General features: G+C 38.2%; 1 protein-coding gene across 1 annotated transcript in view; it reads right to left on the bottom strand.

Annotated features, from left to right (window-relative positions):
- Positions 1 to 3,959: 3,959 nt before the first annotated feature.
- LOC121370169 (ice nucleation protein-like) overlaps positions 3,960 to 18,465 on the bottom strand; it is a 34,310-nt gene continuing 19,804 nt past the window's right edge. Inside the window, exons 3-5 of the mRNA XM_041495283.1 lie at positions 8,317 to 8,725; positions 5,834 to 7,882; positions 3,960 to 5,665 (exon numbers count right to left, since the gene is read on the bottom strand). Of these exons, the coding sequence (XP_041351217.1) occupies positions 3,960 to 5,665; positions 5,834 to 7,882; positions 8,317 to 8,725 (4,164 nt within the window). The remainder of the gene's footprint in view (positions 5,666 to 5,833; positions 7,883 to 8,316; positions 8,726 to 18,465) is intronic.

The raw sequence follows: 18,465 nt of genomic DNA, 5'->3' as shown, positions 1-18,465 counted from the left end.
ACCTTGGAAAGTGTTTTTGAAGTGAACGAAATCCCATATAACCATTAGCGGACTGGGAGGAAACCCACTGCTGAATCATAGGCTACTCGTACCAAACACCAGCAAGAGACTGCTAACACCCACAAGCTTCACCCACACACCCTATCTCCAACCGCACCCACGTAAGTCCACATGCTCCTGTTCCAAGTGTAAACATTGTTTTTAAAATATTTTATTTAACGACGCACTCAACACATTTTTATTTTCGGTTATATGGCGTCAGACATATGGTTAAGGACCATACAGATATTGAGTGAGGAAACCCGCTATCGCCACTTCATGGGCTACTCTTTTCGATTAGCAGCAAGGGATCTTTTATATGCACCATCCCACAGAGAGGGTAGTACATACCACGACCTTTGATAAACCAGTCGTGATGCACAGGCTCTGTTCCAAGTGTATTAACATCCACTTACTTAAAGTTAACTGTTTGTCGTGGGCGCAAACTTTAATTCCATGTTAATCACAGTACAGGACAAGGTGGGGAAAGTAATTTAGAAGCGAATAATTCAATTTAGTCAAACATGGCTGAAGAAACATAAAAATGCCAAATTAAAAATGTTAGCGCTCGGTCGAATGTTTAAGTGTAGAGAGAAGTTGTCCAGACCAATAAAGATATGAAAGAGGGACTACTTAAATCCACGTTGTTTACTGTGGTCTCCTGTCTTGAGCTTATTCGTCGGGAAATTTGGAGAATGTGCGTAAGACAGACGTGCTTGAACCGTAGCTGTAAGGGCGTGTAGAATGGTTGGTTGACAATCTAACTAAATTAGCTCCACTGGTTAATTACTATTACCTGTGGATCTAACAGCACCCCGTTGGAGCTCATGTCCAGTTGACCTTTCATTCAACCAATCAAAACCTTACTTGCAAAATCATGCCAGTGATTTGAGTGCGAGTGCGAATAATTTTTACATGCTCATATACCACTAGAGTTTCGAGAATGTCCGTCCCGGGGCTTGTCTCTGGATAGCCAGGGACTTGTCCCGGGACAGAAAAGAAAATTAAGCGGACAAGTTTGAAATTTACATCCAAAAATTAAATACTGGGCCTTTAAAATTTTGATGCGCATCTCTAATTAATATAATTAATAAAGAAAATTCTACTCATTCAATTTGGTCGCTAAATTAGATAGGGTGGTCAAAAAGAAATTAGATAAGATCGGTGGCCTGACTCGGGATGGAGGGGGGAGGGGTATTGTTTAAAATGGGCAGAATTTTGAAAATAGTAATTAGTAAAAAAAGTTAATAGAATTTAAAAAAAAGAAAAAAGTTACAAGCAAAAAATAAAAAGAATTGACTGCTCGGTCGAATATTTATATAATCTGGAGCATTTTAGAAGGACAGTTCAAAAATAAATAAGAGAAAGAAGAGAGGATCGGACTATTTAATAATATAAAATAAAAAAAAGTAATTTCCACATAAACTTTGAACGAAGGTCTAAAAGTTTAAAGTCCGATCTATATGTCCACGTGAGTGGCCTCGTTAAAGCCGTTAGGGTTTGTACAGCTTGTGGGGACGAGATGGGTTGCATCTCGTCAAGAAAACCCCTAGATTGACAGTCAATAGACGTTGAATGTGTAGTGCTGTGCTGAAATACAGATCTTGAGAAGCCGGATCAGTCTGAACGAGAGAGAGAGAATCAGACTAGGGTATAGTCCAGTCGTCATGGGTTTGTATAGTGGTGCAGACGGGCCCGACTCCGGAGGATACGAGATGGTATCACAATAAAACAAAGTAAAGTCTAGAAAAGAGTAGTAGGGGCCGACCCCGCTTCCTATTTCTTCTTAGAGTGAGGCGGTCAATCTTCCAGTGCTGTTACGACAGGCTCGGACATGTATAGACTAAACGCGAACAACCGTGACGTTGTGCAGAATAGCCGTCATACGAGTCACGAAAAAACAAGTCAACATAGTCAGACGGAGGAATGACGTGGAGGCGAGGAATCTCGCTAAAAAATAATCCAACCTGGTGGTGCAGACTGTCGAAACGAGAAGCGTTCCAGCGTTCAGTCAGTTCCAATGGCCGCATACATCCCAGTAGAAAACTTCATTTCGCTGATAAAAACAACAAAGTGAAGGATCCCTAAGTCAAGCCGCGAAAGCACGTGCAGTGTGCACAAGCGAAACAAACACGTCTTATATCGAGGAGCTCCAGACTGGGAATGCAGTGATTTGAAAAGAATTTGAAAACATTCGGGATTATGTCGAGGGTATACGAAATGATTCGGGTGAATTACGAAGTATGCCGGAAACTAATTTCAATATAAAATTTTATATAAAATTCGTTTCAAGACCTAAAAAACAACAAACCGTGATGGTATAGCCATAAAATTACTAGTACACAATCCAGAGTTTATTACTGCACTTTTCCCCCTGTTTTTGAATGTATACTCCCAAATAACGCAATAAAAGATGAAGTGTAATGGGTCGATATTTAAATTGTTATTTATAAATGAAATGTCACCTGGACATGGGAGTACACGCAATGCTGTTAGATCTACTGGTAGACCAGTAGAGCTAATATTAATCAGATTGGTTGATTGATTGATTGCTGTGGTGTAACGTTTCCATGAGACACAAGAACTATACATATAATATTGCATATTTGTATTCGTATTGTGTATTTGTTAGTTTACATATTGTGAAAACCACTTCCCACCATTATACTGTACATATTGTATATATAAATGTGTATTTATTATGTATGCTGCTGAGCTGTAATAAACAGACTTGAACTCGAACACTAACTGAGGCCGATCCATATTTAGACTGGGGAGCCAGTCACTGGAAAACAACTGTATGGTCTAAGACTGTCGTACTTAGACACCTAGTTGCAGAACGCTATGTTATAGGTTCGACGAACCCCCAATTCTCAATGCACCTATTCTGTTATTTTCCCGTTCCAGCCATGATCATGATAATGGCATGTCATTTTTCGGTGTTGTCTGTGGGAAAGTTTGTATTTATATATAGGTATGACTATAAGCGACCATGTTAACGTTTGTGTTTAAAATATGCAATATATCAACCAAACTATGACCCATATCAGTACTACAACCCCTACCTCAAAGTATTAACTGAAGAAAATGGTACCTTTCATGGCTCATTTTTGGTATAACAAGATGTTTTTACAACACCCTAATTTCGCACAAAGTACCCCATACTTGTTTCAAGCACAAGGCTACTTGACACAGTGGTACTAGATGAAATAAAATTGCAGACATTTTTAGCCCAGATAAAACTAATTTTTTCTTACAACCAACACACTCACATTATAACCAATCACTGGACTTGTGGTGTTAACTTCTCTATCAAAAGTGAACTTTGACCCAACTGGAAGTTTATTGGTTTAGTGCTACCTATATCAAAAACATATATATAAGGTTGCAGCAGTTTTTCTTTGTTTTATACTTAATACCACTTCACATGTTCTATTTCTCGTTCCAGTCAGTGCACCACGACTGGTATAAACCTGTGGGATTGTGCATATAAAAGATCCCTTGATACTAATGGAAAAAATGTAGCTGGTTTCCTCTCTAAGACTATATCTCAAATTACTAAATGTTTGACATCCAATAGCCGATGATTAATAAATCAATATGCTCTAGTGGTGTCGTTAAACAAAAACAAATTTTAAACTTTACATGTTCTAAAGAGCAAGCGCGTGCGAATAATTCAGTTGGTTTCCATCGCATCTTATTCCATTACATTGATTAGAGGTTAGGCGTAAAAACCTGTCTGACGAGTAACGGCGAACATGCCTCATCTGTCACATTTTACTACCCATGGTGCCTAAATGACGTCAATAACACTGCTGTGCCAAAGAATAAACCAAACATTCCTTCTATTTTCCCCTATCAGCTTTGTTTTTTTCTCAGTTATTTGTATACGACTTCACGACGAGTCTGGTAACTTTAAATTATTTAATTCTGTTGCCGGAAAAACCAGCAGTAAGGAAGACATTAGAATCTGCTGTAAGGAAGACATTAGAACCTGCAGTAACGAGGATATTAGAACTTGCTGTAAGGAGGATATTAGAACCTGCTGTTAGGAAGACATTATAACCTGCTGTAAGGAAGACATTAGAACATGCAGTAAGGAAGACATTAGAACCTGCTGTAAGGAAGACATTAGAACCTGCAGTAAGGAAGACATTAGAACCTGCTGTAAGGAAGATATTAGAACCTGCAGTAAAGAAGACATTAGAACCTGCAGTAAGGAAGACATTAGAACCTGCAGTAACGAAGATATTAGAACCTGCAGTAAGGAAGACATTTGAACCTGCAGTAAGGAAGACATTAGAACCTGCAGTAAGGAATATATTAGAACCTGCACTAAAGAAGACAATAGAACCTGCAGTAAGGAAGACATTAGAACCTGCTGTAAGGAAGACATTAGAACCTCCTGTAAGGAAGATATTAGAACCTGCTGTAAGGAAGACATTAGAACCTGCTGTAAGGAAGACATTAGAACCTGCTGTAAGGAGGATATTAGAACCTGCTGTTAGGAAGATATTAGAACCTGCAGTAAAGAAGACATTAGAACCTGCTGTAAGGAAGACATTAGAACCTGCAGTAAGGATGACCTTAGAACCTGCTGTAAGGAAGACATTAGAACCTGCAGTAAGGAAGACATTAGAACCTGCTGCAAGGAAGACATTAGAACCTGCAGTAAGGAAGACATTAGAACCTGCCGTAAGCAAGACATTAGAACCTGCAGTAAGGAAGATATTAGAACCTGCTATAAGGAAGACATTAGAATCTGCTGTAAGGAAGACATTAGAACCTGCAGTAAAGAAGATAACAGAACCTGCAGTAAGGAAGATATTAGAACCTGCAGTGAGGAAGACATTATAACCTCCTGTAAGGAAGATATTAGAACCTGCAGTAAGGAAGACATTAGAACCTCCTGTAAGGAAGATATTAGAACCTGCTGTAAGGAAGACATTATAACCTGCTGTAAGGAAGACATTAGAACATGCAGTAAGGAAGACATTAGAACCTGCTGTAAGGAAGACATTAGAACCTGCTGCAAGGAAGACATTAGAACCTGCTGTAAGGAAGACATTAGAACCTGCAATAAGGAAGACATTAGAACCTGTTGTAAGGAAGAAATTAGAACATGCAGTAAGGAAGACATTAGAACCTGCTGTAAGGAAGACATTAGAACCTGCAGTAAGGAAGACATTAGAACCTGCTGTAAGGAAGATATTAGAACCTGCAGTAAAGAAGACATTAGAACCTGCTGTAAGGAAGATATTAGAACCTGCAGTAAAGAAGACATTAGAACCTGCAGTAAGGAAGACATTAGAACCTGCAGTAACGAAGATATTAGAACCTGTAGTAAGGAAGACATTTGAACCTGCAGTAAGGAAGACATTAGAACCTGCAGTAAGAAATATATTAGAACCTGCACTAAAGAAGACAATAGAACCTGCAGTAAGGAAGACATTAGAACCTCCTGTAAGGAAGATATTAGAACCTGCTGTAGGGAAGACATTAGAACCTGCTGTAAGGAAGACATTAGAACCTCCTGTAAGGAAGATATTAGAACCTGCTGTAGGGAAGACATTAGAACCTGCTGTAAGGAAGACATTAGAACCTGCTGTAAGGAAGACATTAGAACCTGCAGTAAAGAAGATAACAGAACCTGCAGTAAGGAAGATATTAGAACCTGCAGTGAGGAAGACATTATAACCTCATGTAAGGAAGATATTAGAACCTGCAGTAAGGAAGACATTAGAACCTCCTGTAAGGAAGATATTAGAACCTGCTGTAAGGAAGACATTATAACCTGCTGTAAGGAAGACATTAGAACCTGCAGTAAGGAAGAGATTAGAACCTGCTGTAAGGAAGACATTAGAACCTGCTGCAAGGAAGACATTAGAACCTGCTGTAAGGAAGACATTAGAACCTGCAGTAAGGAAGACATTAGAACCTGCTGTAAGGAAGAAATTAGAACATGCAGTAAGGAAGACATTAGAACCTGCTGTAAGGAAGACATTAGAACCTGCAGTAAGGAAGACATTAGAACCTGCTGTAAGGAAGATATTAGAACCTGCAGTAAAGAAGACATTAGAACCTGCAGTAAGGAAGACATTAGAACCTGCAGTAAGAAATATATTAGAACCTGCAGTAAGAAATATATTAGAATCTGCACTAAAGAAGACAATAGAACCTGCAGTAAGGAAGACATTAGAACCTGCTGTAAGGAAGACATTAGAACCTCCTGTAAGGAAGATATTAGAACCTGCTGTAAGGAAGACATTAGAACCTGCTGTAAGGAAGACATTAGAACCTGCAGTAAAGAAGATAATAGAACCTGCAGTAAGGAAGATATTAGAACCTGCCATAAGCAAGACATTAGAACCTGCAGTAAGGTAGATATTAGAACCTGCTATAAGGAAGACATTAGAACCTGCTGTAAGGAAGACATTAGAACCTGCAGTAAAGAAGATAACAGAACCTGCAGTAAGGAAGATATTAGAACCTGCAGTGAGGAAGACATTAGAACATGCAGTAAGGAAGGCATTAGAACCTGCTGTAAGGAAGACATTAGAACCTGCAGTAAAGAAGATAACAGAACCTGCAGTAAGGAAGATATTAGAACCTGCAGTGAGGAAGACATTAGAACATGCAGTAAGGAAGGCATTAGAACTTGCTGTAAGGAAGACATTAGAACCTGCTGCAAGGAAGACATTAGAACCCGCTGTAAGGAAGAAATTAGAACATGCAGTAAGGAAGACATTAGAACCTGCTGTAAGGAAGACATTAGAACCTGCTGTGAGGAAGACATTAGAACCTGCTGTGAGGAAGACATTAGAACCTGCAGTAAGGAAGACATTCGAACCTGCAGTGAGGAAGACATTAGAACCTGCTGTGAGGAAGATATTAGAACCTGCAGTAAAGAAGACATTAGAACCTGCAGTAAGAAAGACACTAGAACCTGCTGTAAGGAAGACATTAGAACCTGCAGTAAAGAAGATAATAGAACCTGCTGTAAGGAAGACATTAGAACCTCCTGTAAGGAAGATATTAGAACCTGCAGTGAGGAAGACATTAGAACATGCAGTAAGGAAGGCATTAGAACTTGCTGTAAGGAAGACATTAGAACCTGCTGCAAGGAAGACATTAGAACCCGCTGTAAGGAAGAAATTAGAACATGCAGTAAGGAAGACATTAGAACCTGCTGTAAGGAAGACATTAGAACCTGCTGTGAGGAAGACATTAGAACCTGCTGTGAGGAAGACATTAGAACCTGCAGTAAGGAAGACATTCGAACCTGCAGTGAGGAAGACATTAGAACCTGCTGTGAGGAAGATATTAGAACCTGCAGTAAAGAAGACATTAGAACCTGCAGTAAGAAAGACACTAGAACCTGCTGTAAGGAAGACATTAGAACCTGCAGTAAAGAAGATAATAGAACCTGCTGTAAGGAAGACATTAGAACCTCCTGTAAGGAAGATATTAGAACCTGCTGTAAGGAAGACATTAGAACCTGTTGTAAGGAAGACATTAGAACCTGCAGTAAGGAAGACATTAGAACCTGCTGTAAGGAAGAAATTAGAACATGCAGTATGGAAGACATTAGAACCTGCTGTAAGGAAGGCATTAGAACCTGCTGTAAGGAAGACATTAGAACCTGCAGTAAGGAAGACATTAGAACATGCTGCAAGGAAGACATTAGAACCTGCTGTAAGGAAGACATTAGAACATGCTGCAAGGAAGACATTAGAACCTGCTGTAAGGAAGACATTAGAACCTGCAGTAAGGAAGACATTAGAACCTGCAGTAAGGAAGACATTAGAACCTGCAGCAAGGAAGACATTAGAACCTGCAGAACCTGCAGTAAAGAAGATAAGAAGATATTAGAATCTGCAGTAAGCTGAAGACATTAGAACATGCTAGACAATAGACAGGTAAGGAAGAAGACATTAGAACCTGCAGTAAGGAAGACATTAGAACCTGCAGTAAGGAAGACATTAGAACCTGCTGTAAGGAAGACATTAGAACCTGCTGTAAGTAAGACATTAGAACCTGCAGTAAAGAAGACATTAGAACCTGCAGTAAGGAAGACATTAGAACCTGCAGTAAGGAAGACATTAGAACCTGCAGTAAGGAATACATTAGAACATGCAGTAAAGAAGATATTAGAACCTGCAGTAAAGAAGATATTAGAACCTGCAGTAAGGAAGACATTAGAACCTGCAGTAAGGAATACATTAGAACATGCAGTAAAGAAGATATTAGAACCTGCAGTAAAGAAGATATTAGAACCTGCAGTAAGGAAGACATTAGAACCTGCTGTAAGGAAGACATTAGAACCTGCTGTAAGGAAGACATTAGAACCTGCAGGAAAGAAGACATTTGAACCTGCAGCAAGGAAGACATTAGAACCTGCTGTAAAGAAGATAACAGAACCTGCAGTAAGGAAGATATTAGAACCTTCCTGTAAGGAAGACATTAGAACCTGCTGTAAGGAAGACATTAGAACCTGCAGTAAGGAAGACATTAGAACCTGCTGTAAGGAAAACATCAGAACCTGCTGTAAGGAAAACATCAGAACCTGCCGTAAGGACGATATTAGAACCTGCAGTAAAGAAGATATTAGAACCTGCAGTAAGGAAAACATCAGAACCTGCTGTAAGGAAAACATCAGAACCTGCCGTAAGGACGATATTAGAACCTGCAGTAAAGAAGATATTAGAACCTGCAGTAAAGATGATAATAGAATCTGCAGTAAAAAAGATATTAGAACCTGCAGTAAGGAAGACATTAGAACCTGCTGTAAGGAAGACATTAGAACCTGCAGTAAGGAAGACACTAGAACCTGCTGTAAGGAAGACATTAGAACCTGCTGTAAGGAAAACATTATGTGGAACAATAAATGTGCGGCAGATAAGATATCGAGTCATAAAATATGCACCGCGGACTAACAGGCGCTGCGCTAAATATTTTCTGTTTTAAAAACAAATGGCTACGCCAGTGGGAATGTGAAAAACGGGTACAGGGATTTGTTTGAGGTACTGGCGCAAAATGTTGGTTTATTTTGGGTGTCAGAACAGCGATATGGCGAATTGCCGCAAGAATTCATTTTCTAAGACATCTTGGATTTCACAACACTTGGTTAACTCAGTGAATGTTCTGACATCTCGAGATCTCACTTTATTAGGAACTGTCAATAAGGATTACTGTTGGCCGATCTGTTTCGAGTGATTGATCCACGCGTTAGGTTTCAACAGATCAGACTGTTTTCCGCGTTCTGAAAAACGTTGACATACGACAAAACGCCACGTGGGATTTAAATAAATTATATTACAGGAGACAGCAAGTAATATATTTCAACAAATAATATTACAAGGGACAGCAAGCAATATATTTCAAGTGTCATAACATCTCTGTTAGACAGAAACTAAATAATATTACAATAAACAACTAGTAATGTATTTCAGGTGTCATAATACCTCTGTAAGACAGTAACCATTTACAATTGTAGGAATTACATCCTGGGTTATCAGTTTTTGTTTGATGACACCTTAGTTCATTTCAAACTAAGACGATTTGGTGCAACATAAGTTATTTTGACACTTGGTTGGAGTAAGAGACAGAGAGAGACAGACCGCGCGCGCGCGAGAGAGAGAGAGAGAGAGAGAGAGAGAGAGAGAGAGAGAGAGAGAGAGAGAGAGAGAGAGAGAGAGAGAGAGAGAGAGAGAGAGAGAGAGAGATCGTATTTGATGTACCAGTCTATAATTTATATTCCAATAATATATGTTTGTGTAAGAATAAATCAAACACATACACGTGTACATATTGTAATACACACACGTTATTAGTGTGCGTGCGTGCGAGCGTGTGATCGTGTGTGTGTGTGTGTGTGTGTGTGATATATTGCTGTTTCTTGTAATAAATAAATGGCCCAGTGTAATAAATAACAAGCTCCACTGAGGAGATTCGAATCGAGTCCAGCGCTCTACCAACTGAGATAATATGGATATTTCCTTCAACTACTGCTAGTACGAGCAACATTCCCACACCAGGCCTCAGCTTTTTTCCCTATAAAATATTTAATATTTAAATATTTTCTCCTGAACTTACAGTTATCCATTTACTCGTATTGCAACTTCGCCATGAAGGTAAAGTTAGTTGTATATCGACTCTCGTTTGATGTTTTCTAAAAATGATTTATGACTTATTTTCTGGATTTCATAATACGTTTATTGAATTATAAATATTAATATAAATTATAACTATCGTGTATCATGCAGCATGCAAACCGGCCTCGGTGGTGTCGTGGTTACGCTATCGGACATAAGGCTGGTCACGGTCAAGTTCAAGTTCTTTATTGCTTTAAGTTTTATTAAAACAATGTACAACAAAATAATAAATATATACAGGATATGTACAGGATTATGGTGGAGAGTGATTTAGTAAATAATAATAATAATAATAATAATAATAATAATTAATTAATTAAAGTTCTATTGACTTATATTATTGAATACATATAAGTCATTATTAAGTATACTGAGAGATACATGTATTATTGATTTAATATAGATGTAATCGAACAGTACTATACTGAATAAATAGAAGTAATGTTAATATTAATCAATTTGCTCCAATAGATGATATAACGGCATTTGCACTAAATAAATATTTTCGAGATTATTAAGTTCTTTAGCATTGTCAGACGCTAATAGCTGGGTAAGTTTGAAAACGCTTGGACGTCTGTGGTAATATGTTTTAATAAATTTCATTCTTAAATCATTATATCGTGGGCACTGTCCAATAACTGGCCAGTTCTTTTTTTTTGTACCCCTAATAGTATTTTACAGAACTGAATATGAATTTGTTCAATGTCTTGGCCAGGATGAAAACTCCACACTTCAGATCCGTAACTAAAAATACTGTTAACGCAGGTGTCAAACACAGATAGCATTGTTTCAATATTAAAATAATTCTTATTACACACTTTTAGTATTGAAAATAAAGCTGTTCGACCATGTCCTGCTACTCTCTTCTGTGTACGACTAAATTTTCCATCATAAAAGGATATGTCTAGGTAATTAAATTCATACACCACGTCTATCTGGCAACCGTTATAAAACCATTTCTCATTTTCTCGCACTTTTCCTCCATTTGTAAACACCACAATCTTTGTCTTAGTTGTATTTACAGTCAAATCCCATTTAAGAGTTTAATCAGAGAGCGAATGGTAGATACAGGGTTCGCAGCCCGGTACCGGCTCCCACCCAGAGCGAGTTTTAACGACTCAATGGGTAAGTGTAAGACCACTACACCCTCTTCTCTCTCACTAACAACTGACCACTAACCCACTGTCCTGCACAGACAACCAAGATAGCTGAGGAGTATGCCCAGGACAGTGTGCTTGAACCTTAATTGGATATAAGCACGAAAATAAGTTGAAATGAACTGAAATGTAGCATGTACCAGCTGGCCAGACGGGCTAGTCATTGCGACACCGTAAAATGCGACTCGGCGTAAACGGACACTGCTCTATGATCTGCGTATTATTTCCCGCAATAGGTTACGATCGACAAGCAGACAATTTATACACCTGTTTCCGGCGACACCAGTATTGACTTTATGTCCTACTGATCGCTGTTTACAATAAACCTGTCGCAGAAATGCTAATTATAAAAACACGTTCGCCTATTTGAGATGACCCCGTGGGCCGCTAGCCGTAGTTAACGGGGATGTTGCCAACTAATGACAGAGGACGACGCACACGCTGTCCAAAATGCCAGGTTGGCTGTCATTGGCTATAAATCATAACCTAAGTGACGTGGTTTTACATGACTTGATTTTTAAATATATATATTTCCTTGTCGTAAGATGTAATATGTTTGTATATTTTAACCTGGCATAAAATTTGAACCTTGCATAAAGTTGATAATGATATATGACTGATTCTAACTTCCTGTCTAGCCCAAGCTCGCTAATCTGGGTAAGAAATGAACAGCTTGCCCCAAAAATAAAGAATTAGTGAAAGAGGAAAACCGCTATTCTTTTTCTTATTATTATTATTGGGGGGAGGGGGGGGGGGGGGGAGGGCTTTTTAAATCGATTTTTTGTGTGGTTTTTATGTTGTTTTTTTAAATTTTTGTTTACATATTCTTAGATATGAAAATCGGTAGTGAGATTTGCCAAAAGACAAAAGCCAGCAATTATTAATTGTTGACCATTTCAAATTTTACCCAGGAGAGTGGAAACATAGAGCACCACTAACAACATGTCAGACCAGAAATCCAAGTCCATGCTGTAGGTGTATTGTTGGTGGGCGGGGCCAGGGCGACAGCCACCCACCATGGTAGTTTGGTGACTCGATTATCGCCTACATACCACTGGTGCTCACTCCATTGTCTCGTGTGTTGCTACATGTAACTCCCGCCCCCACGCACAGCTGAACATATTACAGAAACCATTATTGGCCAATTACTTCTTACTGCACAGTTTATCAACGCAGGGTTAAAAGTGTTTGCTGGCTTTAATCTTCAAGGCTGTATAAATGTATTAATGAACGAATTAGCACACTTCCGCTAATAATATACCTTATTCATAGAGATTCAGAATGTTTTGTTGGTTTCTTCCCCAAAACTATTAATAAACATATTCTAAATATTTTAACATTTGGTTGAATCTTTGACGCTGATTTTGCATTTGATAGTGTGCGTTCGGGGATAAAAATTAATCAAAATAAACGAAGCATACAGAAAAGCCGATTTCCCCCGCCAGGTCTGAAATAATAACAATATAATGACGTGGGCGATACCGCGTGATATCTGACTGGATAAAGCTTCAAAGAAGACATCAAACAGACGCTTTGTGCACTGTACACGTATACTTACCGGTTTACATTCATTCATTCATTTCTACTTATTTTCGTGCTTATATACAATTACGTTTCAAGCACGCTGTCCTGGGTACACAACTCAGCTATCTGGTCTGTCCAGGACAGCGGGTTAGTTGTTAGTAGTTAGTGAGAGACAAGTCGGTGTAGTGGTATTACACCTACCCACCGAGTCGTTAAAACTCGCTCTGGGTGTCACGTGGTTTGTTAGGTGCTTAGACTTAAATCAGTCCAAGTTCAAGTCCAAAGTGTTTAACGTGCACATTCAGAGCAAGCTGTTGTAGCGCACGCCTGTCCTGGGCACAGGTGCCGGCCTTGGCCGGCTGCTCCGTCCAAGACAGAAAAGGTAGGGTGGGTTGGAGGGGACCGCCTGCACTGGCAGGTGCAAGGAAGCACCTGCAGTCTGACCGTAACAGGCGGAGGGTGGTATGGTGCTATGGAATTTGAAATGTCCCGTAGGATTAAGCCAAAGAGAATGGGTGCAAGGAATTTAGGCGCAGTTTTGAATGGTCTATCTAAATGGAAAGGTAGGAAGCTACGTATAGGTTTGGAATTTAGTATGCCAAGAGTAGCTCGTTAACTGGACCTATGTGGTGCTGATATTAGTACGGGAGCCAGGTCGATTTATCTATGTCGGAGAGTCAGGAAGGTTTGAACGTTGATTCTTATGTGAAAATATATGTAGATTTCAGATCTGCAACTCTTACTTACCTAAACCTGTATGTTAATTGGGAGTTTGCATACTTTTAATGGTACGTCAAGGTCAATTTGTGTTCGATCTGATGCTACCCCAAAAATGATTTTTGTAACGCTAACTATCCAAACTTTCCATTTTGATTTGCTGGATTTTCATAATTGATCAATTTTACCTACATTTTCAAGGTCAAAGGAAGGTAATTGTTTCTGAATATACAATATGCTGTAAATGACACAAATCATTGGTTTCTTTTAATTCTGTTCAATAATATTTATCAATAATGGTCATATTATGACTGGTTTATAGATATATCCATTACACATCTAGTAGGGGTGCTTCCTGATTGAAATTTCAGGGGTAGATCCATAATTTAACGAAAGGGGGAGATGTTTATGAAAATGTTACGTCCACATTTTGGGGCATGATTTGTTAGAAATGGATACCAATGCTGATTGAGTTCTGTACACGGTATGGTTTATGGCGAGGGTAGGTGCGATGTACGGTGACGGTAGGTTCCCAGAAAAAGGTGACCTTTAAAGGTCATTTTGAGGGTCATTTAAGGTCATTTAGGGTCAAATTGGTGAAAGTTAAGTTTTTTGTAAAATTTTGGTCATCTTTGTGGGTAAGCCTATTTACAAATATGCTACCTAAAGTTCGCTTTTTCATAAATATGATTATAATATAATGGATCATTATATATTACAACTTACATGCAAAATATAGCGAAAATTGATATAAAAATCAACTGATCTCGAAATTATGTGTTTACTAATGTCTAGAAATGTTTAGAAATAATTAATGGTAGCTTTGTTAGAAATGTGTACCCATGCTTATTGATGTTTATACAGAGTAAGGTTTATGGTGTGGGTAGGTATCCACGCAAAATGTACTTTATTCAGGTTGAGAAACAGTCAATTTAGTGAGTACTTCGTTGTCTTTGGGTAGTGGCTGACAGAGGAAACAATTTCGACATACCATTAAAAACATGCACATTCCCAGCTAACGCACAGATTTATTTTTTATAACTGCTATACCAATGCAAATTATAATAGCCTGTCAGTTATGTGCATTGTAGAGCCAGTTATCTAGAAGAATGTATCGCACGAAATTAATACTGTAATATAAATGCATTTTTTATTCCAGATTTCCCAGTTAACATGCAGATTATACTGACCAATTAGATACATTTAGTAATCAAAAGTAAACCTTTAATAGCACTTTCTGCACGAACCTTGACTTACAGATATTTTATTTTTTAAACATTTCGATTTTGAACCTATCTAGCTTCTAAAATAACACCCTAAAGGTCAAAAAGCATAAACCACACTATACATAGATCTCAATAAAGGTCAGTTTAGCGTGGGTACCTACTCTCACCATAAACCTTACCCTGCGCAGATCTCAATAAGCATAGGTACCATTAATTAATTTTTTTAAACATGTTTTAGACACTTATAAACACATTGTTTCAAGATAAATTGATTTTAATATCAAAATCCCCCATAATATGCCGTGGTATGTGCTATCATGTACTTGGGGTGGTGCATATAAAAGATCCCTGGCTACTTATGAAAACATGTAGCGGATTTCCTATCTAATGTAATCATATCTATCAAGAGTGAACCTTATGTAGCATATTTGTAAAAAGCCCTACCCTCAAAGTTGTGAAAAATGTAAAAACTTAATTTTCCCTAACTTGACCCTAAATGGCCTTAAATGACCCCCCAAATGACCTTTAAATGCCACCTTCACCATAAAGTGTACCCATCCTCACCATAAACCATACCGTGTACAGACCTCAGAAAGCATTGGTACCCATTTCTAACAAATCATGCCCCTAAATGTGGACGTAACATTTTCCTAAACATCTCCCCCTTTCGTTAAATTATGGATCTGTCCCTGAAATTTCAATCAGGAAGCACCCCTACTAGATGTGTAATGGATATATCTATAAACCAAAGTCATAATATGGCCATTATTGATCAATATTATTGGAAAGAATTAAAAGAAACCAATGATTTGTGTCATTTACAGCATATTATATGTTCAGAAACAATGACCTTCATTTGACTTGAAAATATAGGTCAAATTGACCAATTATGAAAGTCCAGCGAATCAAAATGCAAAGTTTGGATATTAAGCATCACAAAAAAAGAAACATTTTTAAAGAGTTTAATCTCCCCTATAACTGAAATTTGGTGTCTGTCACGTGGACTGTTGTTTTGGGGTAGCAGCAGATCGAACACAAATTGACTTTGACGTACGATTAAAAATATGCAAATTCCCAATTAATGTATAGGTTTAGACAAGTAAGAGTTGCAGATCTGAAATCTGCACATATCTTTACATAGAATCAACGTTTAAACCTTTCTGACTCTCCGACATAGATAAATCGACCTGGCTCCTGGATTAATATGTCTCACTAGGTTGCCCATAGGGGCCCTTAAATTGGCCTAAAATGTCCAGCTCCTTAAATCAGTAACCTTACACGTTTATATGTGAGCAGCGGAGGAATAAAAAAAAGCGTCTTTCACTTTGTGTTCGACCATATAAAGTCAGCGCTGATGTGTTACAATTGGGACATCATACATTCTATTTTTAACCAACACTGAATTTCACAAATCACTCAACCGTCTCAACTGAATCACGATTTTGTTTCCGTGTGTATATTATCAACCCGGAACTCGTGAACATCGCATGTATTAAAAAATAGGTGCTGTACGTTTTGTGACTGTGAAGTGACGCTATACTCTCACACAAAGCGACGCCATACGTTATGAGTGCCTAGTACAAGCATAGCCAATTGCATAGCAACCGAAGCAATCGTAATTTTGTCTTGTAACAATCGGTTTTTGTCGTGGGTATTCTTGTATGGAAGTAAATGTTTTATTTAACGACGCACTCAACACATTTTATTTACTGTTATATGGCGTCAGACATATGGTTAAGAACCACACAGGTATTGAGAGAGGAAACCCAATGTCGTCACTTCATGGGCTACTCTTTTCGATTAGCAGCAAGGGATCTTTTTATATGCGCCATCCCACAGACATGATAGTACATACCACGGCCTTTGCTACACCAGTTGTGGAGCACTGGCTGGAACGAGAAATAGCCCAATGGGTCCACCGACGGGGATCGATCCTAGACCGACCGCGCATCAAGCGAACGCTTTACCACTGGGCTATGTCCCGCCCCTTCTTGTACGAGGTACTCGTATCGTGTAGCTTCGCCTTTAGTCAATCTGTGAAACGTATTGTCCACAATGACAAAAACCTACAGTGTATTTTAGCTAGTGCTACACAGTTAATATACTTCTATACTAGCGTTCTGCAACTTAGATACTTCTAAACTAGTGTTTTGCAGTCAATATACTTAAACACTATTGTTCTACAGGTAAACTAGTTCTATGCAGTTAATATAGGTCTACTTTTAAACTAGTGATTCACAGCTAATATATTTCTAAACTAAGGTTTTTCGATCAATATACTTGTAGCGTTTCATGATCAATATACTTGTAGCGTTTCATGATCAATATACTTGTAGCGTTTCATGATCAATATACGTGTAGCGTTTCATGATCAATATACTTGTAGCGTTTCATGATCAATATATTTGTAAACTTGTGTTCTTCAGCTAATATACTTCTAGGCTAGTTATCTACATAACCGTTAATACAGGCCTACTTCTAAACTAATATTAGTACTTTACTGCTAATATAGTTTTAATATTTCACGGTTGAAATGTGATATCATGTACACACACACACACGCATACACACATACAGAAACACACACGCGCACACACACACACACACACACACACGAACGCACGCATATGCATACACATAGGGGAGAGTTGCCAGGATTGGACCAGTGCCTCAATTGGACCAGAACTGTATTTTCATTCAAATTGTGACAGTAGCGCCATCTAGTCAATATATTAATATGTACACACGCCGCTATTGACCTCGAACCAGTCGAGTCGAAAAAGGTAATATTTTTGGATTTATCAATAAAAGTAACATTTATGCATGTACCATCTAATACTATTCTTGGAAAAAACATCTATGGAGCAATATGAACATAGTTAGAAGTGTTAAATTACGTCATAACGATACATAAAGGTTTGTTATTGTGAGTGATAAAACAAGTGCCAAGATGTTACGCATGTGTACATGTAGGTCAGCATCTATTTATAACTATGGTAAAACCACGATTGGACCAACTGAATTGCTGGGATTGGACCATAATGTTTTGACCTGGTATTTTGGTGATCGTGCCAACCGCCAAATATGATACCAGTTAATTTATGCATCAAAAATGAAATTTTAAGCACGTTTATGAGTAAAACAAACGTCAAAAAGGACCTTTCTGCGTGATACAATCGAGGAATCGGTGGTCCAATCGAGGATTCTATTTTGATTCATGAGCGAATTATATTTTAATAAAGCTATTTCTTTCTTTTTTGCAAGTAGCCATAGTTCATACTGTGTCTAATTATCCAAAAGAAGGAACTGATATTTTGCAAACCCAAGAGAGGTTCATGCCCAATTTTAGTTACTGTAGCAGATTCCACGATCGGACCACTTTAGTTTTAGCATTAATTTTTTTTATTTGAACTCATCATACTGTCCAGTTTGATTTTCTAGCAATGTTTTTTGACAATGTATGTGCTGGGTTCTGGTTTAATTGAAGGCATTTGATTTTTTTTAAAACTCCAAAGTGGTCCAATCGTGGTAGCAGAATCCACGATTGGACCACTTTGGGTTTAAATTTGTTTTTAAAATGTACCTGGAATAATTAAAATTTCTACAAAATATGTTGCATCAATGCGTATTGTATGCCCCAAAAATAAT

Source organism: Gigantopelta aegis, chromosome 4, assembly GCF_016097555.1.
Source record: "Gigantopelta aegis isolate Gae_Host chromosome 4, Gae_host_genome, whole genome shotgun sequence".
NCBI lineage: Eukaryota > Metazoa > Mollusca > Gastropoda > Neomphalida > Peltospiridae > Gigantopelta > Gigantopelta aegis.
This window is presented reverse-complemented; position numbering and strand designations above follow the sequence as displayed.